A 27,743-nucleotide genomic window follows, 5' to 3' on the forward strand; every position below is an offset into this window, starting at 1 on the left:
TAAAAAAGATAATAGAAAAGATAGAAATAATAAATTGATATTTCTTCTAATTAGAATATCTTTATGAAATTGGATCTATCAAATTCTCAAATTTAACCTAAAATTTCATCTACATATGAATTAGAAATGTCATTTCAAAATCAGTTCTCTCAAATATCAAATACGAAGTACTGGCTCAGAAGCAAAAAAAAATATTGATATTTTATCTTTATTTATCTGCATTTTAATCATTCAATTTATTTCAAACTTTTATCAACCAACCACAAGTTATTATCTAAAATATTGTATATACTTAAACAGTTAATAAGATGTAATTTATTTATTTTTTTATTTATCAAAAATTATTTTAAATATATCCTTAGATTTTTTTTTTTTTTTTACAACTTAGTTTTATTATGATTAATTATTTGTGATAATATTTTTCTTCTAAAAAATTACAGCTTATGGAATCTTTCATTAATTAATTATTTAATTAGCTAATCAAAAATTTTTTAATAATTTTTTGTAAAAGTTACTACTTTTTTTATAAAATATAGAGAAAATTTTAACTCGAATAATTTTAAATTTAAAAATATTATTTATAAAATCCAATTACCGAATATTTTTAGATTTTTAATAGAGAATATATTTGTCTAGAATATTTTAAAACTTGAAAGATTCTCGAATCCTAATTTATCGGATATTTGGATTCTTTAACATCTCTGATCCATCCATACTTTTTTTGTTACTTTTAAATTTTCTTTTAATTTATATAAAATATTTATTATTCTATTAAATATATTTCCTGATAGTAAAATAATTATCAGAGAATATTTAATAAATTATCAAAATAATTGGAATGTTAATTAATTAATTTAATACTTTAAATTGTAAATTAATAAGCAGATAGCATTAAATGAGGTAAACATTAACGAAATAAAATTAACGTTCTAAATTTGTTTACAGAGTATATTAATGTGTGTCTAAAAAATTTAAAGGTTATTTTAATTACTAAATTTATTGAGGTTATTCAATTTTTATGTTTATTTATTTATCTTATAATCTAAAAAAATAAATATGTTTAAATACTATTTAAAAATAAATTAATTTTTAGTTCTTTAAATAATATAATCAATTATTTATTATAAATTATCAAGGTAAAAATTAATTAAGTAAAAAATCAATCAAAAAATGATCTGTTTAAACACTTTAATAATTGTTTTCTTTTTATTGAAACTGTCCATATAAGCTAACTATATATGCGATATGAATCAACCAACTAATGTTTATTGCGATTAGAATTAAATTTGCTAAGACTGTTTAAATACTGATTGTTTATATTGTAAAAGTGATTTGAACACCTGTACATAATGTGTAAGTAAATTCTTATTTAATGGAATATGCTCCAATGACTAGCCAACAGGTACTTTTTGTGATAAAAGTACAAAAATATGCACTAAATGTTCAGTCGATTCATGTAATTAGTGCTTAGATGATATTTAAATATGTTAGAAATGCGATTAATCTTCAACAAAACCTTATCTATATTAAAACAGCTGCTTAAATTCTACTCCAGATTATGTTTAATGCGATTCTTAAAATATTTGTACTAATAAACCACCAACATACTGCACCGAAAATTGCTAGACATGCGATTACAAGTAAAAAATTTGCTTACAGTGTTCTAACACTTATTTAAAAGTAATAAGCTAATCATCTTCGCTTCCTACATGTTAAAGTAATTGTCCTTCTAATTCTTCTTAATAAAACTAAGAATGTTATGTTTGCCCTTAGTTTTGCACATCCTGCAATAGCTAGTTTTAATGTCTATCTTGTTAATATGGTTATTCTCTATAATCTGGGGTGTGTTCACTTTGCAAAGGATTAGCATAAGGATCTAATCCCTCTAGTTATAAGTGTGAACCGTGCCAAGTAACAAATTGTTAAAATTGTACTGTAGACAGTTCTAAATGTAATATGTGCTCTTCAAATTACTATCTTGTTAATAACAAATGCTAAACTAGTCATCCTGTAGGTTATTTTTGTGATAGTTAAAATGTTTGCTTTAAATGTAATGGTGATTGTAATACTTGTGATGAATAAAGAAATTGCAATACTTGCAGCGATGGATGTATTTAATGTTTAGACTCTCATAATTGTACTGCTTGTGGTGATGATTTCTTATTAGATAATCATAAATGCACTTGTAAAAAAGGATATTACGTAAAAAATTTAATTATTTATCTACAAAAACTTATCTTACACTATTTATTTATTTTTAATTTTTACTAATTTTTTCTTTACTAATAATGTCTACGAAAACTTATTATTTTTGTTACTCATTATTTTAATAAAAAGAAGATTTTTTATTTGTAGTAAAATATTACCCACAAACAAGCAAACAAAATAATTAAATCAATAAATTTTTAAATAATTTAGAATTCAAAGAAAAAAATATGCTAAAATTGTGAAGATCTTAATTCAAAGGAAGATTGTAATTAATAAAATATAAATTATTGCTTTTTCTTTGAGGAAGAAAGTAAATGTGTTAATATTTAAAATCAAATTTTATATTGCGATCAAAATAATAAATGTTATTAAAAACAACCTAAAAACACTTATTGTGTTAAAGGATAAAATTCTATTAATTAATTTAATTAACAAAATTGCTTCTAATGTGATAAGTCATGCTAAGGATGTACATAAAAAAGTAATAAAGATTGTTTAAATTGTTCAGAAGGTTACATTTAATCAAATAATTCTTGTCTTTAACAGTTCAAAGTATATGATTCGGTAAAATTTACTGAGGATAAAGTAAAAGAAGTTGCTTAATAAGTTTCAACATCCTCATAGGTAACTACAATTAGCACAGTAGCGCTCAATTCAATTTCAAATGTTTTTTCATCTTCTAGTTTTAGTATTGTAACTTCTGGATTGTCTTGCTAAAAACTCTCATATTTGACAATAGTTGAATGCAATCTACCAAATCCTGTTTTCTAACTTTTAAATGCATAAAAAGGTAATTAATTAATTTATCAATTAAAAATATTTTATATGATTAAAAATATTAAATAAATAACCTAGATCAAATTCCGACATAGTCTTTCAAGTTCCTTAATTTCTTGAATTATTTTATCCCAAAAGAGAGCATTTATTACTATGATATCAAATTTGAGAATATCAATCTTTCTTACAATATTGTATTTAACTGTGGTTCAGCTATTTCTGTTTTTTTGATTTGTTTCTCCCTAATAGTGATTTTTTACATTTTGACTGAAAAGATTAGCAACTAGAAGGTCTAATCAATTTCAAAAACTATATACAACAGTATATTCTCTGGGTTGACAATATCTTATTTATAGCTTACAATGTCTATATTTATCATAGGAATTAATGTTTAAATAAAAGAATTTATTAACAAATCTAATATCATAGGTTTAGAATTTAAGATCCCCTTTATAATTTTTCTGATTATTTTGGTTGTCGCAATATTTTATTGGTAATTTAAATATCTTAACCTATAAAAACCTCTTTAAGTAAATCTAAATTTTTATGAAATCACAAGAGAAAAGATTTTAAATGACGCCATATACGAGATAAAATTAGCTAGATACTTTGTTTTGATAAATTTATTTTTTGAATCTCTTTTAACTCCAACTCTATTCATTTAATTTAACTTTAGCTGGTAAATTGTGACTATTACTTATTTAATATTGCAATTGTTACTATTAACAATTACAATATATACTAGACCATTTAAATCTAAGCTTACTAATTTATACTTTATGATAAATTGTCTATTGTGGATAGGACTAATGATTTAATATTATATTATTAATTTTTATATGTCTAAAAGTGACTATAATAGCTATGCTAAAACACTAGATAATTGTTGCTTATCCTTTTTAATTAATGTGCAAATGATTTTACTTATTAACCCTATATATATGGTACTTGCAATTATAGTTAAAATATATGATCTAATCAAGTAAAAAAGATAATAGAAAAGTAATAAACAATAATTGTCTTATTATTAGAATAGCTTTTTGAAATTGGCTTAATAAAATCCACAAATTTAACCTAAAATTTTATCTTTATACGAATTAGAAATGTCTTTTCAAAATCAGTTCTCATTAATATCAAATTCGAAATACTGGCTCAGAAGCAAAAAAAAATATTGATATTTTATCTTTATTTATCTATAATTTAATCAATCAATTTATTTTAACATTTTATTATTGTTTATACATAACAAATTTAAAAAGATGTAATTTTTTTATTTTACTTATAAAAAATTATTTTTAGCATACTCATAGATTTTTTGTTTTTTTATTCACTTAATTTTATTATTGCTAACTATATTATGGTAATATTTTTCTTCAAAAAAGCTTTAATTTAAGGAGTCTTTCATAAAATAAATATTTAATTTGATAATCAAAAATTTTTAATTTTTTTATATATAATGGTAAAAACATTTATGAATATATCCAAATAAAAAAAATATTAATAAATAAATGAGCACTAATATACTATTTTCTGATTTCATCATTTATTAATTCTAGCTTGCAATCTCAATATTTTTTATTAGAGTCAACACACAATTAAAATAATATATAAATATTTGAAGTTATGATGAATTTGTAATAAAATTGAAAGTCATTTTATACTTACTTATTAGGGCTTAATTTTAACAGCTATTTTAATATCTTAATAAATTAAATTCTTAAATAGATATCTTAAATTTCTATGAAATAATAAGATAAAAATAAAAAACGAGATAACAATAAATATTATTTCTATTGTCTATTAAATATCACAAATCATAGTAATTATATACTTTAGACCACTATTTGCTCTAATACAGATAATTATGCTTCTACTATTAATAATATAAGTTATTGCATTTTATTTATTTTATAAATTAAATTGTTATAAAATCTTCCCTAAATGGTTTTATCTTTATCAGTAAAAGTAATTAAAAAGCTAAGCAAAAACTAGAAGAGAGTAAAACTATTAACAAATTAATAATTCATATTTCAATTGTTTTCATTTAAATCAATAAATTTCAGAATATCCATAAAGGAAGAAATTAATTAATTGTTTGAAGAAGTTTTACTTAATAAATTTAATTATCTGCTTCACTAAAAATAGAATATAATTGATTCAGTTTTAAATTAATGTTAAAATTAATTTTTCTTAAATTTGTAATTTGTTTTTTAAAAATATGTAAAATAAATAAATACTAGAGTTATTTTGAAATTTTTGCTTAACACAAAACAATAAAATACTTAAAACAAATAGCAATTATATTTAGGTAATATTTTTACCTTCATAAGCTATTAATAAAGTTACAATTAAATTTATTTTTCTGCAAATTTTGTTCTAAAAAATTAGATAGAAGAATAAGAGTACATTATGAGTTATTTATTTTTTGTGATGCCTTAAGCAAGTTTTAAACTCATGAAAAGTAAAATCCTTTTTATGTTTTGTAAATAAAGTGTTTATTTTTAAAAACGTTACTAATTATTATAAATTAAATATATTTTATATTCATTTCACTTTTAAAAAGAAAAGAAGTGTTTTTTAGTAAAATATTATTATTAATTTAATTCATTCAATATAACTAAATGTAATAAATAAATAAATTTATACAATATTTAATTTATATTAAGTTTATATCACAAATAAATATTTTTTACTTTTTAAATATATCAATCAATCAAAGTTTATTTTCATTTTACTCAGTGCTTGGAATTCTTTACATATTTAAAGTCTTAGCTTCTTAAAAATCTGTGGAAACTCTATGATGAGACTTTAAACTTGTAACTGTTTTATGGAAGTAAATCATTAAGGCAACTAAAGTAAAAAATGTCAAACCGAATAAAACACCAAAAACAACAGCAATAGCTTTATTTGATAAATCTTCAGTAAATTTATTACTATAGGAATCTGTATTTTTATCTTGATTATTATCAACTAACTTTTCTTTATCAGGTGTTGTAGTTGTATCTTTATTATTATTATTAATTACAGGAGTATTATCTTTATTATTATTCGGAAGCTAGTCTTTGTTATCAGTAGTAGATTTATCTTTATTATTATCAATAGGTTTATCTTTGTTGTCAGTTACTGTTGTATCTTTATCTTTAGATTTATCTCCGTTGTCTAATGGATTTTTTTAAGAAATTTCATATGTAAGAGGAGTACTTAAATCTATCTTTCCTTTTTCTGCTGCGAACATATTTTATAAGGTATAAGCAAGTCTATATCCAGCAATAACTATTCTCTTTTAAATCATATCGAAGCTGCTATTATAAAATGCATCTCCAAAACGAATTTCATTGTTTTTCAATAAGAAAGGATATACTTCAGTTAAAGCTATGTTCCAACTTTCTTCAGCCCAGTCATTGAATGTTTCTATTATTTTGAAAATATTATTTAATTATGTTATTTTTTTTAATAAATTTATAAATTCTGACAATTTTGGTGAATTTTGATTAATTTATTTTTGTGGTTTTTTATCAGATTAATTTTTTATGAAGAAAATAATTGAAATTCAAACTAATTGAAATATTAAAATCAATAAATTTAAATTCAATTTCTTACATGCGTTATTGATATTAAGAGTTTCTTTGGGATATTGAGTCATTATTCTATCAAGTTCTGCTTCGAAATAAGCTTTGAATGTATCATTTAAAGGTCTTTGAAGTCTGCTTTTCCAATTATAGTAAAAGCAAGAAGAATCAAAATAGAAGTGAATATCAGTAGATTCTTTTTTACCAGTGCTTGTATAGAACTTAATTTTTTATCTGTTACCACCTCTGTCACCCCAAATTTCTTTATTAGGACCTACAATTGTGCTATTATAATAACTACCAGTGTGGTGAGGCATATGGATATCTCCAACAAGATGAACAAGCATTTTTAACATCATAATTTTAAATTCTGTTATCTTACCTATGAAACTCTTGTTTTTGAATGTCTTAACTATATTGTCATAGGCATTCAAGGCATTTTCAGAGTCAGCCATAGGATCTTTTACTAAAGTTAAATTTTCAGGATTGCTATCTTTGTTTCCTATGAAATGCCACATACCCATAGCTTTTTAAGCGTCACCATAAGTTTTAATATCATCACCCCAAACAGCATTTTCTTCGTAAGAAGTAGTAGAAATAGTTTCTATTCCAGAGGCAGAAAAAGTGTCTAAGTATTTAGCAGTAATTTTGTAAATTTCTTAATCATTTTTCATCAATTCTCTCTTAGCTATACCAAGGATGAGCATATGAGGAACTTCATGGAAGCAAATGCAAGTATGAAAGAGTACAAAAAAAGAAAGAAGAACTAAGCTATGTTTCATTTTACTTTAAATAGAAAATCTTTGTAGATATTAATGATTTAATTATTTAATATTTATAAATTTAATGTAAGGAAAATGATAATATTTAAATAAAGGTATTGCTAAAATTAAATTTTAAAAAATAAATATAAAAATGTGTATAGAAACAGCTTAACAAAAATTATATAAATGTATTGTTTCTGTAAAATATCAGTATATAAGTCAGTCTGTTGTCTTTCAATATAAATATTTTAAGCAAGATATTTTAACTTTATAACCACAAGTCTGAAAATTAAATTTTAGTTTTTATGGAATAACTAGAACATTTTAAGTATAGTTAATTAAAACCATTTAATGATTTTTTCTAACATTTAATAAATATTACAAATCGTTTTGCGATTAAGATATATTTTTTAATTAATTACAAAAATCCACATATTAATAAATACATATTACAAGAATTTAATAGTTTGTTTTTATTAATTTGCAAAAAAATACCTAAAAGCATAAAATGGTGAACAAACAAAAACTTTAGAATAACAAAATATTTTTTTTTAAAAAATAAATTTATTTATTATTAAAAAATGGAAGATAAAAATTATAAAACTATTAATTAGATATTTTCTAAAATTTAGTTTTAGCACCGAAGATTTATATCATTTACTTAACTTTTTCTTATTAAGTCCCCCATTTTCTTTATCAGGCTCAAGAAGCCATAATTGTTAATTTTAATTCACTAAATTTTTAAAAGAGAGTCTCAATAGCAAATAAAATAATGCTAATTATGCTATGCATCCATAAATTTATTATTTAAAAACTTCAAAGAAATAATCTACTATATTTTAAAACAATAAGTAGTATATTTTTATTTCATAACTTTATGATAGAAATCTTTAGAGGATATAATTATAAATTATATCTACTATAACGGAGAATGAATACATCATAATACAAAAATTCTAGTAATTCGTATAATTTAATTCAATACAAAATTCATAAAAAGGGCTTAACTTTAAATATTTTGTGGGACATCAATCTAAAATTTTGAAAAAGTGTTTACATTTTTATATTTGATTAGAAATATATATTAAATCATAATTTTATTTATTATTTTTAAATTACAAAAATATATTTTGGCATATTTTATTGTTTACAAAGTATAAGGAAGATCTTATTAAATAATAAGCATTATTTTTTTCAAAAAATTAAATAATAGTTATTTTTAATTTTATTAAATAGTAAGAATTAAGCAAGTATAAATAGATTTTTATATCAGACTTTACTTTTATATAACCAAAACATTCAATCATACTTCTATTTGATCATTTTTAATTTATCATTTATAAATAATAACATCTCATTTTTTGAAAATTAAATAAGAAAAATTTTTGATAACAATTGATTAACTTTATGTACATAAGATTGAAAATTTATTTAATACATAGATTTATTTGATTAATTGATGTAAAATACTAAAGAGAGGTAGGTAGGTGTTTAAATCTTCTTTAGGTATTTTTATAAATTTGTAATTAAACAATTATTAATATGAAATTATTTTTAAAATAAATAACTAATTTTTTAAAATTATTATAATTTAAAATGCATTGTTTTTAATTTGTATGCTAGGGAATATTTATTAAATTACATCATATTTAAATTTAAAAAGAAAATATTTTGAAAAATAATTTTATTTGAATTTTAAATTAGAAGATTAATTAATTTACACACAAATAGTAAATATTTTAATTATTTAATCAAACAAAATATTATTGAAATTTTTTATTATAAATAAGTCAAGCTTTATATTCATTAGTTTCAGTGCTTGGAATTTTTTGCATATTTCCATTCTTAGCATTAAAGAAATCTGATGAAATTTTATTTTAAGACTTTATGGCAGAATAAGTTATTTTAAAGTAAATCATAAAAATTATATATGAAGTTAGTGTTAATCCAAATAAGACTCCAAAAATAACTGCCATAACTTTATTAGAATCATATTGAGTGGAAGTATTATTATCGAGAGGAATTTGATTATTAATGATAATAGTAGTCTTTTCACTTTCATATGAGAGGGAAGTACTCAAATCTATCTTTCCTTTTTCAGCAGCAAAAATAGTTTATAAATTATGGGCAAGTCTATACCCAGCAACAACAATTCTCTTTTAAATCATATTGAAGCTGCTATTGTAAAACGCATCTCCATAACGAATTACATTATTTTACATCAAGAATGGATAAATATCAGTTAAAGCTATGTTCCAGCTTTCTTCAGCCCAGTCGTCAAAGGTTTCTATTATATTATAAAATGAATTTTAAATAAATTATGTTTGAATGAAAAAAAAGTCTGATAAATTTTGGTAAAATCAAATCAATATATTTTTTTTAGATTTTATCAGTTAATAAAAAATTTTAGTTAATTGCATAAATTAATTATTAAAATCGTTAAAATTTTACATGTGTAATTGATATTGAGAGATTCTTTGGGATATTGAGCCATAATTCTTTCAAGTTCTCTTTCGAAGTAGATTTTGAAAGTTTCGTTTAAAGGTCTTACTAGTCTGCTAGTCCAGGTGTAAAAGAAGCAAGATGAGTCAAAGTAGAAATGAATATCTGTTTTTTCTTTTTTACCAGTTGAAGTGTAGAACTGAATTTTTTATTTGTTACCTCCTTTATCACCAGAATAGATATCTTTTCCTTTTTCTTTTACAAAGGTTTTGTTGTAATAGGTACCAGTGTGGTGAGGCATATGAATATCCCCAACAAGATGAACAAGCATTTTCAACATACTCACTTTGAATTCAGTAATTTTGCCAACGAAATTTTTATTAGTCAAAGTTTTAACAATATTAGCATATGCGTTTAAGGCATTTTCTGAGTCAGCCATAGGATCTTTATACAAAGTAAGATTATATGGGTTACTGTCTTTATTTCCTATGAAATGCCACATTCCCATAGCCTTTTGAACATCTCCGTAGGTTTTAATGTCATCACCCCAAACAGCATTTTCTTCATAAGAAGTAGTGGAAATAGTATCTAGTCCAGAAATAGAATAGGTGTCAAAGTATTTAGCAGTTATGTTGTATATTTCCATATCATTTTTCATCAATTCTCTCTTAGCTATGCCTAGGACTAGCATATGAGGGATTTCATGGAAACACAAACATGTTTTTAAAAATGTAAAAAGAGAAAGAATTGCTAATGTTAGTTTCATTTAAGGCAATTTATTTTTGATATAAAACACTAGTAGATTTTAATTATTATTTATAGATATTTGTTAATCTCTAACACAAGTATTTAAAAGTAGAAATGGGTAAAATTATTGATTCAATGTAAACAAGAAAGTGAATATAGAATTTGCTACATAAAAATATATAATCTATCTATCTATCAATAATTTTAGATATAAATATTGTAAGTAATATACTTAATAGTTAATGAAAGTATTTCTCAGCATTAATTTTTGGTTCTTTAGGAATAACTAGAACACTTTAAGTATAGTCAATAAAAACCATTAAGTATTAATTTATCACATTAAATAATTAATTTAAAAATTTTAATTAGCAAATTATACCATTTAATTCAATTGTAATCTATCCCCCATAAAAAACCTAAAAAACACATCAACTGATTATTTTTTATTTTAGATTTTTGAAAAACACACCTGAATGAAACCTTAAATACTTTTAAAATTAGAACAATCGATAAACTAAATAGTAAATATAATCAATCAAACAAAAAGAATTGTAGATTAAATAAATTCATATCTTCTTAAAATTCTAAATAACTATTAATTTTGAAGATTTATGATCATATGACTTACCTTCTTTGTTACTTATTTACTTAACTAGATTATTATTAGATCCCCCATTATTTTGAAAAATAAGGAAAAAGCAAGCAGATATGATTAAGTCTACTTTCTATTTCTAATTTTATAAGAACATTTAAAACAAACAAAATTAATAATAATCTGAAAAATAAATCTCTTTATATAAATTCATAATTTGTATTGTAAAAATTCTAGTTCCAATTAAGCAAAAAATATGATAATTAATTTCTTATGATATTCACATAAAAGTTTATTTTTTAGTTTTTAAAGGATTTTTTTAATTTAAATTCTCATGTTAATTGAAATTATTATTATTACACTAGAACAGATATATTAATCTTTTTTTAATAAAATAATACTAGTAAAAATTATTAAATTATATAAGAAATAGTTTAACTATAAAAAATTTGAGATATTTAATCTGAAATATTATTAATTTTTTAATTACTTATTATTTACATTAATTTATCATGTTTGTTTGTTTAATAGATAAAAATCTATTTTTTTACTACTTATCATTAATAAAAACTTTATTTTTTAAATCTATTAACAAAAGATGCCTAAGATAAATAATAGCAAAATAAAATAAATATTTTTTTTATTAAAAACATTAAAATTAAATATTTTTTTAAAAATTAATACCCTCTGTTAATTGACAAAGAAAAAAAATTCAAAGCTATTATTAAGAAAATACACAGTAATTGACAAAAAAGTTTTTTATGATAAAGAATTCCAATAATAATATACAATATTGATAGAAATAGGAAAGTCTTATTTAATCATTTCAAAAAGTTCCTATTTATTTTTCATAAATTATCATATAATAAATGTACACTCTAAAAATCACTCTATATTGTAATTAAATCTCTTCCTGATTATTTCTTTAATTTCTATTTTTCAACTTATTCATTTAGATTTAATAAAGATTTGTCTAAATTCTTCAGAAAGTATAATAGAGTTTTAAAAATATTGTAAGAATTGTTATCCCAGAATGTTAATTCCTTAGAGAAATTCTTGGATATTATATCTGTCTTCATAAGGTTACTCAAAGTTAAAAGTTTTATACAGCAAGGCTAACTGCTATTTCAATCATCTCATCTTCAAATTTTCTTAAATAATTTCATAATACTCTCCAAAATCTTGGGTAACATGAGTCCTTCCTTTCTTTTCTACCAATCTCTGGAAGGATACTTTAAAATTTTTTCTTTTCCTCTGAATTTTCTGATTAAGTCTGGTAATGATTTTTCTTGAAGTCGAGATTTCCTTTTTCAGTCAGGGATAGTAATTTTGCATCTGAAAATTTGTTTGTTACAACATAAAATTATTTGATAAATACTTATACAAAACTTATTATAATTTTTCATGATTATGATTGGATTGATCTCCTCTTCTGAGCAAATTTATTTATCAAATTATGATTTTTCCAGTTCTATTTCTTATTAAATTTATTTTTAAAGGATCTTCGAATGTGTCTCTTTTTCTGTTTTGTTTTCATTTTTAAATAACAAATGAAAAGTCTTCTAAAAGTTATTTATTTATTTATTTAGAAATCTTATAGCCACTAGTAATTAAATCAGACTCGACCATCTTTTTTTTATCTTTTTTAGTAAAACTAATTAGATATATTCATTTTTCTGTTTTAATTCCTATGTTTTTGTTTCTTAATGTAAAAGGCCTGTTTAAACCTTTGTTATTCAGACTCTTATGAATAGTCTCATGAATAATAATTCTCCATTTTTGAGCTTTCTTTATTGCCTTTAATTTATTTAAAATTATCAGTTTGAAAAATATTTGAAATTTCAGAATGAATACTGCAAAAAAATTTGAAAAACAAATTAAATAAGATTTTCAAAACTTAATCTATTTTTTTTGACACTAATTTCTTTTAATTAAATAATAATTAGTAGAGACTATCCAAAATTAAAAAATTATTTAACTCTACTTTATAAAAAGACTGCTATACCATTTGCTTATATAATTTATCCTAAGCTATACAAATTTCTATGGTATTGATTTTTATTTTCCTTTTTCATTTTTAAATTATTGTTGTTAATAATATTACCATGAAGATAAGATAGGTTAATTAATTTTTTATCCATTTTTATGATAATATTTCATAAAATATATATTTACAAACAATTAAAGGAATCATTTAAAAAGGAATTCCTAATAAAAATTTAATTCATAATAATTAAACTTTCTTATAGAGTGTGCCTAATAAATAATTTAATTTTTATTTGATACAATTATATATTAATTTATTATTATCTCAAAATTTTATATAAACTAAAAGGAATATTTTTCAATAGGATTTAGAATTTTTTTCAATTTAAATGCAATAATTATTAAAATGATAATAGATTTAAGTCAAATTAGATAAATTATACATTTTTAAAGGCTATATTTTGAGAATATATTAGCTTTTAGTTTCGATTATTGGCAGAAATTTTTTTATTTTTAAATTTTAACAAGCTACTTTCGCCATGTCTGAAATCTTATCTATAAAAGTAGCAATTTATTATTCTTTTTTTTAAATACAGAATTATTAGGCAGGATATAAATATTTAAAAATTGTTAGTTAATATTTAATGAAATACATTTTACAATGTTTATTTACTTTAAGATTTTTAGTAGATTTTTACAGAAAGAAAGCTGAAAAAATATATCTTATTATTATTTTTCTTCTTAGGCAAAATATATAAATTGAGATAAGATAAAAAGTAAGTTTTTAGATTTTATAGAAAGAGTCATTACAAAAATAAATAAAGGAAAATGTATTTTTTCACTAAAAATGACGAATTATAAAAAAACTTAAATTTTACCTGTTTTATCAACTTATGATTTTCTGTTTAGCAAGTAGGATTTTAATAGAAAATTTTTTTCTTAACTCCATTTTTTTAAATTTCTAAACTGTTAATAAAAATATCCTATCAAAAAATTTGACGTTTTTGATAAACTTAGCTTTAATCAATTCAGGCAAAAATGAAATTTCTTTAGACTTTATAAATTATTTTCATAAGAATTTAATTCGATTTATTTAAAAATGATTATGGTTAAACACTTAAAAACTATTTTTTTAATAGTTAAATATTTGTAAAATTATTTTTATGTTTAGTTAGTTGAAATAAGATAATTTGATTTAATAGAAGCTTGAATTGAATAATTTAAAAAACTTCTACGTTATGAATAAAAATCAAAAATTTTGAATCTAATAATTGAGTTATGATTAATTTAAAACTCATTTTTAAATTTCAAAAATAATAAGTTAGGGTATCTTCTATATCTAAACAAAAAGAGTTAACAACTCATAAAAAAATATGAAGTCATGTATTAAATATACATTGAATAATATAATGCTTTATAGTTTGATTTGCATATATTTAAGCACCTTTTTTTAATAAAATTATTTTTATTTACAAGAAAGTATGCTTATTTAACTCATTTCTCTTGCCATTTAATCTAAGAACTATAAGCAATATTGTGAATAATAAATCCTTAAAAAATGATTATTTTATATAAAGAAAAGAATGTATGTAGCCCGTCATAAATATAATGTTAGAAACCTAAATAAAATCTTTTAATTTAAATAATCAAATAATAATTTTGGATTTTTAGTTTACATTTATATATAAAGTGTTAATAATTATTATGCATTTTAAAAAAAATGATATATGCTAATATGCGATATTAGAATTCATCAAAATAAAAACTTAATTTTCAGCATAATTAGTAAAAATATGATTTATATATTCAATTTTTAGATCAACTAATAATTATAAATCATAAATAAAAAAATTAATTAAATATAATTGATAAAAATAATAGAAATGTAATTTAAGAAGGCAATATTGATCTTATTAGTCTTGGTAATTCTTGTCAGTATGAACCCATCTTCATCTGTCTAAGCTAGATCCCTTAAAGCTAATTCAAGTGCTGCTGGTAAGGAACAATTAAGAACTGACTGTGCAGCTCCTTTTGCAAGCTGCAAAAAGAAAAGTTGCTGTGTTGGAGGCTGCACTTTTGGTAGATGCATGTGAGGGAGGAAAAGCTTTCTGAAACTTTGATAATGCTTTATTGAAAAAAATATGAATTTATAATTATAAATAAGTAAATATATAAATATAAAATTATATTTTTGTAGTTTTTTTGAATGTTTTTTTTAAGTTACTTTAATTCAAATAAAAATTACTGCCAATATATAGAGATATTAATTTTTTTGCATTATTTTTAAAACTTAAAATTTAAAATATAATTTTATTTACAGAAATACATTTTAATTATAAAATTAAAAATTTATGATAAATTCAAGTTTTAAAATATTCAATTAATTAACTATAACACATTACTCAAAATAGGAGGTAAATAAATTAAATAATATTAAAAAAAACCCAAAAAACTTTTTTTAACTATTTTTAAATTTTAGAGATCTCTTTAAAATGTCTGTTTTTACCCTTCATGAAATTAGGGTGTTTTCATTGAAGTAATATGAGGTTTAATAAAAATGTTAAAATAAAAAAAATTCTAACAACTATTCAAATTAAATCTAGCTAAAAACAATTTAATTTCATAAAACTTTTTATCATCTACAATCCAGAATTAATTGTAAAATATTTTATAAAAATTAGATATTTTATCTAATATTTGAAATGCATTTGGATAAATACTATTATTTTTTTATTTGGAGTTTGATAAAAATCTATTTGGTAAAATGCATTAAAAGTATTTTATCTTAAGATCACTCATAGGTATTTCATTATTGATTGAATTATTTTTTTCTAATTTGTATATAAAAACAATAAGTAATGAATGTAAGTAAATTCTAATTAATGAGGTTTATAAGCAAATGAATTTTAATAATTTTCTTTTTGAATCTAATCCTGTTGATTATTAAGGTGAAAGATAAAATAGCAAATAAGAAAGATGATTTTAGAAATAATTAAAACAAATACAAATTTATTTTGATAAAAAGAAACTATGCAAAGTACTAGTATTTAAATAATAACAAAAACAATTGATTTGAAATCTCTTAATACCTATATTAAGAAATTTATTAAAATAGAAAACACTTATGAATCGCAATAAAAATATTGATAAAAATAAATAAATAAATTAATTAATTTTTGAGTTAAGTGTAAAATCAAAGATATTAATCTTTAATTTTGAAATAAAAAACTTTAAAAAATAGTTTCTATTAAATACAAATTATTTTTTCAATTAGATCTTTTTGCTAGCTTAGCGAGTTTAAAATGTTGAATTCATATTAATAAATTATTTATCAACAAAAATTCTAAACTTAGTTTCCAAAACAAAATAGAATATTTATTTTGAAATTGCAAGCATTAAATCCTATTCTTTCTTTATAAATTTATCACACAATTAAAATTTAGAAGAAAAGAAAATTTATGGAAAATAAATAAATAGAACAAAACTAAAGGTACTATAAATAGATATTCAACTTTTACTTAAATATTTTCTTCTAAACTAATAAATAAATAAATAATCCTTACTTACATGAAAAAATATTTTTTTCTGTTAAGTGTATTTCTAATTGGTATTTTAATATACTAAAATCATTTAAATCTATTTTTATTTACTTTTTGAAGAATAAATAAATAATCTTTTACCTTATAAAAGAGAGATAGTTGCTATTTTATTAATTAATTAAAAAATATTAATTATTTTGAAATTTTGAAGAGAAAATAAGTAAAAGCTAAATGCTAAATATCTTAATTATCACTTTTATATTAGAGTTTTGGAAAACTTCATTTTGCTTAGATAAATTTCCTATTATCAGTGATTGCGCAAAATACATAGAAGTAATTTATTTAGACTTACAAATATTTCAAAAAGAGTATTAGAGTTTCAATTCCTCTGTTTTTCTTTTTGTATCAAGCAAGCTAAAAATAAATATCTTTATATCAATATAATATAATGAAAATAATGATTTTGATTATTTTTAAAGTTAATAAAGTAATATTATTTTATCTAAAAATAGGATTAAAATGCAATATTTTATAATGATAAAAATACTAACACTTTTAAGATCAGTATTTTAGATATAAATGGATAGATATCTTCAACCTATAATCTAAACAGTTTTTCTTATGATTGCGAAAAATTATCCTTTTTCTTTACCGCTGAAGTATATATTCTAAATTTTATTTTTAAAACTAAATTTATTTTCATAAAGCAAAAGAATATTATATACTTGACTCAATATGGAACACCTGATTATTATCTCATCGATTTTTAATTAATGCAACAAAATTCTCCTAGCTTTTTAACTCTAAAAAAATATGCTTAATTTCCATATGCTTTTATCAATATTGGTTTTTTAGTTTTCAAGACAGTAATATTATTTTTACTATTTCATACATTATTTCTTTTCATTTGATTTTATTTTGTTCTTTCAAAATATTAAATGGCAACAGTAAAAACATAATAATTTTTTTTTAACTTTTAAATTGATAGTATGATGTTTATTACTTGGTCTTTGCAATGGAAACAAAGAAACTAGTCTATTCTTTCTTATATCTAATTTGCGAGTCCACTTTTGATTAACTTTTTACTTCAAAAAATATCATATAAGCTAAATAATAAATGGATTTTACTAAGTTTTTAAACAAACCAATATACTTTTAAAAATTTGGCTGGCTCTTTATAGTTAGTGTAATTTATTTATTTAATATTTAAAATTAAATTAAAAATACTCTTTTTACCAGGAAAAATACTCCATTTATTATTAAGATGACTAGAGATCAATATTAAAGTTATCTGTAGATACTCATGAATAGTTGTTCTTAAAGAAAATAGATTAAGCTTCTGATCCAAATAAAAAGTTTTTTGTGATTGAATTTATGAACGTAAAATTATTTAGAAAAGATAACAAATTTTAAGTTTTTAAAGTTTTTTTAACATTTAAATAAATTTATTTAATTATTAATTAAATAATAGTAGAAATAGATAATTGCTTTACATACTACTTAGCTAATTTTTTACTCAGTAGATGATTTAGAGTAAATAGATATTTTTGGAGATTCTTTAAAAGTATGCATTAATCATTATAATTATTTTTAGGTAAATTAATTTTCGAATAAATTAAATAATAAATTAAAATGTATAATAAGAATTTTATTCTCTCTCATTAAGATTGTTATGAGCTACAATATGATTCATAATAAAATAAAATAAAAGTAATTTATTAAAATAATTAAATTCCTGCTTTTGAACTCTACTGGTCTAGTGTAAAATTCTTTTTCATTTAAATTAATTAATTTATTTAATACAATAAAAATAACTAGGTTGGATTTACATAATATCTTTTTAATTATGATGCAAAGCAAAATGAAATTACCAACATACAAATATTATATAATAAAATACCAGGATGTGAAAATAGTGATAGTGTTACAGGCTTCTGTTCATAATGCAACCAAAATTATTATTTATAAAATAAATAATGTGTAACATAATGCAACGACAAATACTACTAATCGTATGTTGATTCATTTTTAAGGTGGGTGAGGAAAAAAGTTGATACTTTTCAACCACTAATTTTATTCATTATTATTTAAATAATAGGAGCTTTTTTTTAAAAAAATTTTCACTATGTAACCTCCACTCTTTAATATCATTATAATTTTATCAAAAGCAATTTTATTATTAATTCATATAATTTATTTTTTAATAGTGGTAATTAATGTTTGCCTTGTGATAAAACATGCTTAAATTGTGATGGACCTTCACCTACAAACTGTTTAAAGTGTCCACTATATTATTACTTACTTATAGAATCAAAGTATGATTTTTCATTTTATAATATTTTATTTAAGAAGTTAATATCCTAAAAATAGCTTTTATTTATTAAATTTTGAAAATATTAAAGAGGAAGTAGTTGTTAACCATGCCATGAAACCTGTAAGACTTGTAATGGACCTTCAGTTCATGATTGTGTGACATGTTCAACATTTAATTATCTATTTTAATAATAACCGTAAGAATATTAAGATTTCTTAATTATTTAAATGTCATACTATTTTTAACATTTTTATTTAAAATAGAGTTAGTTAGTGCCTCCCATGTGACTATTCAAAATAAACTTGTTTTGGATTATCTAAAATAGATTTTTTGAATTATCCATAAAGCAATTTTATAATTCTTGAAGAAAAGTAAATTTTTGAAGCTTACAATTATATATATATTTATATATAAATATATATCTTTACAAATCAAAAATAATAGTTATTTTTTTATTATAGTCAATATTTATACAATAATTGCCATGAAGATTGCTAAGAATGCTATGGACCCTCTAACTCTAATTGTTTAAAATGCAAATCATAATAGTATTTAGATAAATAGAAATGTATTAGTTGTGATTAGACTTGTTACTCTTGTAATGGACCTACATCATAAAATTGCCTAACATGCCCTCCATAAAAATATTTATTATCAGATAACTCATGTGTTGATTGTAATTAAATAGGATAATTTATTGTTGAATAAAAATGTATTTCTTGTGATAAAACTTGCTTAACTTGTAATGGACCGTCATCTAGTAACTGTTTATCTTGCCCGCCATAAAAATATTTATAAAAAAGCACAGATTATAATAAATCTGGGTAATCTATTGTTGGATAAAAATGTGAGGTTTGTCATTAAACTTGCTAATCTTGTTATGGACCTACATCATAAAATTGCTTAACATGCCCTCCATAAAAATATTTATTTTCAGATAACTCATGTGTTGATTGTAAATAAATAGGATAATCAATTGTTGAATAAAAATGTATTTCTTGTGATAAAACTTGCTTTACTTGTAGTGGACCATCATCAAGTAATTGCTTATCATGCCAACCATAAAAATATTTGAAGACAAGTATAGATAAAAACTAATCTGGATAGTCTATAGTTGCATAAAAATGTGAAGATTGCCATTAAACTTGCTAATCTTGTAATGGATCTTCATCCAAAGATTGCTTAACATGCCCTTCATAAAAGTATTTATTTTCAGATAATTCATGTGTTGATTGTAATTAAATAGGATAATCTATTGTTGAATAAAAGTGTATAACCTGCGATAAAACTTGCTTAACTTGTAATGGACCATCATCTAGTAACTGTTTATCATGCCCACCATAAAAATATTTGTATATAAGCAAAGATTAAGAATAATATGGAAAGTCTATTGTTGCATAAAAATGTGAAGCCTGTCATTATACTTGCTAATCTTGTAATGGACCTTCATCCAAAGATTGTTTAACATGCCCTCCATAAAAATATTTATTTTCAGATAACTCATGTGTTGATTGTAATTAAATAGGATAATTTATTGTTGAATAAAAATGTATTTCTTGTGATAAAACTTGCTTAACTTGTAATGGACCGTCATCTAGTAACTGTTTATCTTGCCCGCCATAAAAATATTTATAAAAAAGCACAGATTATAATAAATCTGGGTAATCTATTGTTGGATAAAAATGTGAGGTTTGTCATTAAACTTGCTAATCTTGTTATGGACCTACATCATAAAATTGCTTAACATGCCCTCCATAAAAATATTTATTTTCAGATAACTCATGTGTTGATTGTAATTAAATAGGATAATCTATTGTTGAATAAAAATGTATTTCTTGTGATAAAACTTGCTTTACTTGTAGTGGACCATCATCTAGTAATTGCTTATCATGCCAACCATAAAAATATTTGTACACAAGCATAGACTATAACTAATCTGGATAATCTATTGTTGGATAAAAATGTGAAGATTGCCATTAAACTTGCTAATCTTGTAATGGATCTTCATCCAAAGATTGCTTAACATGCCCTTCATAAAAGTATTTATTTTCAGATAATTCATGTGTTGATTGTAATTAAATAGGATAATCTATTGTTGAATAAAAGTGTATAACCTGCGATAAAACTTGCTTAACTTGTAATGGACCATCATCTAGTAACTGTTTATCATGCCCGCCATAAAAATATTTGTATATAAGCAAAGATTAAGAATAATATGGAAAGTCTATTGTTGCATAAAAATGTGAACCTTGTCATTATACTTGCTAATCATGTAATGGACCTTCATCTAAAGATTGTTTAACATGCCCTTCATAAAAGTATTTATTTCCCGATAACTAGTGTGTTGATTGTAATCTAATCGGATATTTTATTGATGGAAAAAATTGCCTATCTTGCAGCTAAACTTGTTAAACTTGCAATGGGCTTTCATCTAATGATTGTTTAACATGCCCACCAAAAAAATATTTATTTTTAGATAATTCATGCGTTGAATGCAATAAAATAGGATAAAAAATTATTAGAAACATATGTAATTGTATTGAAAATTATACATTTTTTAATGGAGAGTGCATATAATCTAATTAAAACTAAAACTAAAATAAGACAAATTATTTGAATTACTAATCGAATGTTTTTTCTTAGCAAGCTATACAAGAGGTAAAATAGTAAACCTAGACAACATCTTCTGTTTCAATAGCTAGTACAGCAGTTTTAAGCTTTATTTAAAACTTGTTCTCTTCTTCTAGCTTTGGTATATTTATTAATGGTTTTGCTTGCTTTAAACTAAGCTACCTAACATTAGTCAATAACACTCTTCCATAACAAATAAATTCAGCTTTACAGGTTTTTACTGGTAAAATATTAAATTAAATAATTTTTTGAATTATAAATATTAAATTTTAAAAATATAGACTAGTGTCCAAACTAAACTTTTAAATGTATAAATTTTTTATATTCTATTATTACTCCTTCAAGTTAAGATTAATACTAAAATAACTAATACTATAAATTTGGTATTTCATATAATATCCTCGAAACATCTGGATAAGGATTAGCTTTGTTCTTAATTTGCAGTTTCTTTTTCATTCTATTTTACTTAATGCTAGAGAAAATTTAAAATAGGAAACTTTAATCTATATTGCTAATACTATATAATAAAATATTTTCTAGCTTTATTATTCAATATATTTATCTCGTTATTCCAATTTTTGTGATTGGGATTAATCAATAAATAAAATAATTTATTTTTGATTATGGAGGAAATTGTGTAGAAATACAGATAGCTTTTTTTATAATTATTACTTTAATAACTATTTTGTTATTACATTAACAATAAAATTATCTTAATAGAGCCACATCTGTTTCAAAATAAAAAAACTTCTAAGAAATAACTAGTGCTAAATTATAAAGTGATGTTATTTTTGAATGTAAAATTAGAAGAAACTTCATGATCATTTACTAAACATTTGAGTCATTTTTAATACCTATTTGCTTTTTATAAGCAGGTTAAAATTGGATGATATGCAACATATTAACAATAATTATCTAATTGAGCTTGCTAATTATCATAATATATTTAAAACCATTCTATTCTAAACTTACCAATGGTTACTTTATTTTAGATTCAGCTTTATGGCTAGTATTATACATTTAATTCTTTATTTTGAACATTTATAGTTCAAAACCAGACTTTATTTCATATACAGGCTATTTAGATTAAGTAAGTGTTAGTTTTTTAATAACAATTCAAGTGATTTTACTAGGATTAACTATTTATTTGCTAATTTCAGTCTTTTTATAGGCATATTAATTTATTAAGTAGAGAAGAACTTCTTTGCAAAAATAAGAAGAAAATTAGAAAAATAATATAATAAGTAATATTTAATTCGTTCCTTAGAATTTATTTTATAAAAGATTTACAATGTCTTTAGTTAAATTTAGAGTATTTAACTTAAAAGATTTTAGAAATCTAGCAAAGTTGTAAAAAATTTTTATAACAGACCAAAATGTTGAATTAAATTGATAAAAAATATTTGAATATCTAATAAAAATTGTAATTTTATATGATACTAAATAACTTGATAAGTATTTTATGTATAAATTTCATAATTTTTTATAATTGAATTTTATTTAGTGAATAAATTTATTTTCCAAATGTCTGTCTACTTAATTCTCTTAAAAAAATATCATTTAGATAAAATATATATTATGAATAAAATCAAAAGATATTATTAAGATTAAAATTAACTAACTCTGGAGTTTATTAATCTTTAAATATTTTTCAATTTTATAATATTATTTTTATTTACAAGCTTTAATAAAAATGTTAATTAAAATGAAAACAAGTGAAATGATATTGAAATATCAAATTATTGAAGGTATGTGTTAATTATAAAAATAATCCTTTCAGTCTCTTAGTTTTGAAAAAAATAATATGCATTAAAATTTAATCAATTATTTTAAGCCATAGAAATTTTATTTTTATAATTTTATACTATTAATATTATTCAAGTTATGATTACACTTTTAATTAGGAAAACGAGCGAAGTCATATTGAACTATTAAATTAATGAAGGCATATTTTAATTATAAAAATAAATCCATTCAGTCTCTTAGCTTTGAAAAAAATAATATGTATTAAATGTCAATCAATTATTTTAAACCATAGAATTTTTACTTTTGATATTGAAATTTATAAACATGAATAAATTAATGTAATATTTGTAAATCTTAGTAAGATTACACTTTATAGATCTTTTTTTATGCAATTACTCAATCAATATCATCTATATTTAAGTTGAAGAAGAAAACTTTAGAGTAGAAACTATGATTAAATTAAGAAAGATTTAATTTAATTTTAAATCATATACTAAGTTTAATTATCTTATTTTAAACCTAATTATTTAACTTTCTTAACTCAGAATACTTTTTCATTTTCCTTTACACAAAAGAAAGGAAGATTCTTTTTAATTTACATTAATATTAACTGAACTAAAAATCCTTTATTTTATGTTGATCTTAAAAAAATATATATTATCTAAAATAAATAGGGGGTAATTAATTTGAGTGGGTTTATTAAAAAAAGGATTGTTCTTTAATGAATAGGATCAAAAATTTGTAGGAAACTCAAAAAGTATTAATTTATTTACCCTATAATTGAATATTTAAATAATAAGTATTATATAATAACTGTAAATTAGAATTAAGCTTTATAAGGAAAGGAAATTTAATAATTATCTTTTTAAATCTAAAGAATCTAATTCTTTTGGTTATTAAGATCAAAGATAGAAAGCAAATAAGAATTGTGATTTTACAAATCACCCAAAAATTAATTTAAATGTATTTTGACTATTAAAGCCATCCAAATTATAGTTTTAAAATAAGTACTAGTAAATTTTATTTTTCATCACTTCATATCAATATATGTAAATAAATCCATTAAAATAGATTCATATGGATAAAAATAAGGATATTGATAAATAATAAATTAATTAATTCTAGAGTCTAGTGTATACTGTAATAAGACATAAATCGTATGTATGTATGCATTTAAATAAAAAACTTCAAAAATAGTTGCTCTTAAAGACTAATTAATTATCTTATCTGTTTTATTAATAGCTTTAGAAGTTTTAAATATTGTTTTAATATTTATCTCCATAAAAAAAACTAAGACTTGGTACCCAAAATATAATGGGTTTTTTTTTTTGAAAAGAAATCAATTTAATTATATTCTTTATAAATTTACCACACAATTAAAATTCAGAAGAAAAGAAAATTTATGGAAAATATATAAATAAATTGAACAAACTAAATAGTAGTATCTAAAAACATTCAATTTTACTATTATTCTCATGAAACTAACTACTAAATGTATTTTAAATATTTAATTGTATTTTTTTTGAAAAAAATAAACTAATACATACAAATGGCATTTCTAATTTTATTTTAATATACTAAAAATATTTTAAGTTGCTTTTTGAAGAATAACTAAATAATCATTTACCTATAAAAGAGAGATAGTTGTTATTTTATTAATTAATTAAAAAAATATTAAATTTTTTGAAATTTCGAAGAGATAATAAGTAAAAGATAAATGCTAAAAATCTTAATTATCATTTTTATTATAGAATTTTGGAAAATTTCATTTTGTTTAGATCAATTTCCTATCATCAGTGATTGCGCAAAATAGATAGAAGTATTTATTTAGATTTATAACTTTTAAATATAGTAAAAATAGTGCTTGAGTTAAAATTCCCTATCATTTTAATATCAAACAAGTTAAAAAATAAATATCTTTAAATCAAAATAATAAAATGAATATAATGATTTTGATTAAGTTTAAAGTTAAAAAAGTAACATTTTTTATCTAAAAATAGGATTAAAATGCAATATTTTATAATGATAAAAATACTAACACTTTTAAGATCAGTATTTTAGACATAAATGGATAGATATCTTCAACCTATACTCTAAACAGTTTTTCTTATGATTGCGATAAATAATCCTTTTTCTTTACTGCTGATGTATATTTATTTTTCTAAATTTATCTTTATAACTCAATTTATTTTCATAAAGCAAAATAATATTATATACTTGACTCAATATGGAACACCTGATTATTATCTCATCGATTTTTCATTAATGCAACAAAATTCTCCTAATTTTTTTACTCAAAAAAAATATGCTTCTTTATCATAAACTTCAATAAATTTAGGTTTTTTAGTTTTCAAGACAGTAATATTATATATACTATTCCTTACTTTTATTTTTTTTCATTTTTATATTTATTTTATTCTTTTAAAAATATTAAATGGTAACAATACAATCAAAATTAATACTTTTTAAATTTTAAATTGGTAGTATGATGTTTATTACTTGGTGTTTGCAAATCAGTCAGCGAGACTAGCCTATTCTTTCGAATATCTTATTTGCGAGTCCACTTTTGATTAACTTTTTACTTCCAAAAATATCATATAAGCTAAATAATACATTAATTTTGACTCATTTTTAAACAAACCAATATATTTTTAAAAATTTGGTTGGCTCTTAATAGTTAGTGTAATTTATTTAATAATTTAAAAGAAAATTAAAATACTGTTTTTATCAGGAAAAATACTCCATTTATTATTAAGATGGATATGGATAGTTATTAAAGTTATCTGTAGATACTCAAGAATAGATGTTCTTAAAGAATATTTAAAGTTCAGATTCAAATAAAAAGATTTTTGTCATAGAATTTAAGAGCGTAAAATATTTAAAATAGATATAAAATTTTTAATTTTTTAATATTTTTATAAATAAAAATAAATTTATAAATAAACTTATTTATTTAATTATTAACTAAAAAATTATAGAAACCAGTAATTGGTTTATATAGTAGTGGGCTAATTTTTTATTCAGCAGATGACTTAGAGTAAATAGATATTTTTGGAGATAGGTTAAATATATGTACTAATCATTATACCTATTTTTAGGTAAATTAATTTGAGAAAATATTTTATAATATTTTAAAATATAAAATAAGAATTTTATTTTCTCGCATTAAGATTAATATGAGCTTCAATATGATTCGTAGAAAAATAAAATATAAGTAATAAATTAAAATAATTAAAGATATCCTATTGTTTAACTTTACTGGTCTAGCGTAAATATCTTTATAATTTAAATTAAATGATTTTATAGAATAAAAATAACTAGGTTGGGTTTACATAATATCTTTTCAACAATAATAATGGTCAAAATTATATTACCAATATACTACTATTATATTGCTAAATACCAGGATGTAAAAATGGCGATTATGTTACAAGCTCCTGTTCATAATGCAACCCAAATTATTATTAATAAAATAAATACTGTGTACCATAATGTAATGAACATTACTACGAATCGTAAGCTGATTACTATTTTACTATTTAAGGGAGGTGTAGGAAAAAAGTAGATATTTTTCAACCATTTATTTTATTCATTATAATGAGTAGCTACTTTTTTTATAAAAATTTTCAATATATTACCTCCACCCTATAATACGAATATAATTTTTTTGTTTATAGCAATATTATTATTAATTCTTATAATTTATTTTTTTATAGTGTTAATTAGTGCTTACCTTGTGATTAAACATGCCTAAATTGTTATGGACCTTTACCTGTTAACTGCTTAACATGCCCAGCAAAAAAATATTTATTTTTAGATAATACATGTGTTGAATGTAATAAAATAGGATAGATTATTAATAGAAGCACATGTAGTTGTGCTCAAAATTATAAATTTTTGAATGGATAGTGCGAATAATCTAATTAAGACTAAAATTTAAATAAAACAAATTATTCAGATCATAAATCTAATGTTTTTTCTTAGCAAGCTGTGCAATAGGTAAAATAGTTAACCTAGACAGCATCTTCAGTTTCAATAGCTAGTACAATAGCTTTAAGCTTTATTTAAAATATGTTCTCTTCTTCTAGCTCTGGTATATTCATTAACGGTTTTGCTTGCTTTAAACTTAGCTACCTAACGTTAGTCAATAACACTCTTCCATAACAAATAAATTCAGCTTTAGAGGTTTTTACTGGTAAAATATTAAATTAAATAATTTTTATAATTTGAAATATTAAATTTAAAATATATAGACTAGTGTCCCAACTAAACTTTTAGATATATAAATTTTTTATATTCTATTATTACTGCTTCAAGTTAAGATTAATACTAAAATAACTCATACTATAAATTTGGTATTTCATATAATATTCTAGAAACGTCTGGATAAGCATTGGTTTTGTTCTTAATTTGCTGTTTCTTATTCAT

At 21.1% G+C, this 27,743-nt stretch overlaps 7 protein-coding genes across 7 annotated transcripts; 5 read left to right on the forward strand and 2 right to left on the reverse strand. All coding sequences in view use genetic code 6, as the record gives it.

The window, feature by feature from the left end:
* Window positions 1-1,245: 1,245 nt before the first annotated feature.
* Window positions 1,246-2,450, forward strand: TTHERM_00559780 (zinc finger lsd1 subclass family protein; the record flags this gene model as incomplete). The annotated part of the gene is made up of 2 exons (XM_001010132.2): window positions 1,246-2,185; window positions 2,419-2,450. The coding sequence occupies 2 exons, from the start codon at window positions 1,246-1,248 to the stop codon at window positions 2,448-2,450; spliced, it is 972 nt and encodes a 323-aa protein (XP_001010132.2).
* A 3,248-nt stretch (window positions 2,451-5,698) lies between these two features.
* On the reverse strand, window positions 5,699-7,336 carry TTHERM_00559790 (P1/s1 nuclease; the record flags this gene model as incomplete). The annotated part of the gene is made up of 2 exons (XM_001010133.1): window positions 5,699-6,396; window positions 6,586-7,336. The coding sequence occupies 2 exons, from the start codon at window positions 7,334-7,336 to the stop codon at window positions 5,699-5,701; spliced, it is 1,449 nt and encodes a 482-aa protein (XP_001010133.1).
* A 1,772-nt stretch (window positions 7,337-9,108) lies between these two features.
* On the reverse strand, window positions 9,109-10,451 carry TTHERM_00559800 (P1/s1 nuclease; the record flags this gene model as incomplete). Its single annotated transcript, XM_001010134.1, has 2 exons — window positions 9,109-9,605; window positions 9,770-10,451. 2 exons carry the CDS (start codon window positions 10,449-10,451, stop codon window positions 9,109-9,111), a joined length of 1,179 nt encoding a protein of 392 aa, XP_001010134.1.
* Window positions 10,452-13,932: 3,481 nt separating this feature from the next.
* TTHERM_00559820 (hypothetical protein) lies at window positions 13,933-14,347 on the forward strand (the record flags this gene model as incomplete). The annotated part of the gene is made up of 2 exons (XM_001010136.1): window positions 13,933-13,997; window positions 14,257-14,347. The coding sequence occupies 2 exons, from the start codon at window positions 13,933-13,935 to the stop codon at window positions 14,345-14,347; spliced, it is 156 nt and encodes a 51-aa protein (XP_001010136.1).
* A 480-nt stretch (window positions 14,348-14,827) lies between these two features.
* Window positions 14,828-15,346, forward strand: TTHERM_000559821 (transmembrane protein, putative). The gene has a single exon (XM_012796124.1). The coding sequence runs from the start codon at window positions 14,879-14,881 to the stop codon at window positions 15,176-15,178; it is 300 nt and encodes a 99-aa protein (XP_012651578.1). The 5' UTR covers window positions 14,828-14,878; the 3' UTR covers window positions 15,179-15,346.
* A 2,910-nt stretch (window positions 15,347-18,256) lies between these two features.
* Window positions 18,257-21,821, forward strand: TTHERM_00559840 (zinc finger lsd1 subclass family protein; the record flags this gene model as incomplete). The annotated part of the gene is made up of 6 exons (XM_001010138.2): window positions 18,257-18,385; window positions 18,443-18,636; window positions 18,832-18,939; window positions 19,027-19,134; window positions 19,202-19,309; window positions 19,400-21,821. The coding sequence occupies 6 exons, from the start codon at window positions 18,257-18,259 to the stop codon at window positions 21,819-21,821; spliced, it is 3,069 nt and encodes a 1,022-aa protein (XP_001010138.2).
* A 4,228-nt stretch (window positions 21,822-26,049) lies between these two features.
* On the forward strand, window positions 26,050-27,733 carry TTHERM_00559850 (transmembrane protein, putative). Its single transcript, XM_001010139.2, has 6 exons — window positions 26,050-26,184; window positions 26,294-26,413; window positions 26,464-26,583; window positions 26,637-26,830; window positions 27,032-27,510; window positions 27,569-27,733. The coding sequence occupies exons 1-5, from the start codon at window positions 26,072-26,074 to the stop codon at window positions 27,214-27,216; spliced, it is 732 nt and encodes a 243-aa protein (XP_001010139.2). The 5' UTR covers window positions 26,050-26,071; the 3' UTR covers window positions 27,217-27,510; window positions 27,569-27,733.
* Window positions 27,734-27,743: the final 10 nt, after the last annotated feature.

The sequence above is a fragment of the Tetrahymena thermophila genome (genome assembly GCF_000189635.1).
Source record: "Tetrahymena thermophila SB210 genomic scaffold scf_8254763, whole genome shotgun sequence".
In the NCBI taxonomy this organism is placed as follows: Eukaryota; Ciliophora; class Oligohymenophorea; order Hymenostomatida; family Tetrahymenidae; genus Tetrahymena; species Tetrahymena thermophila.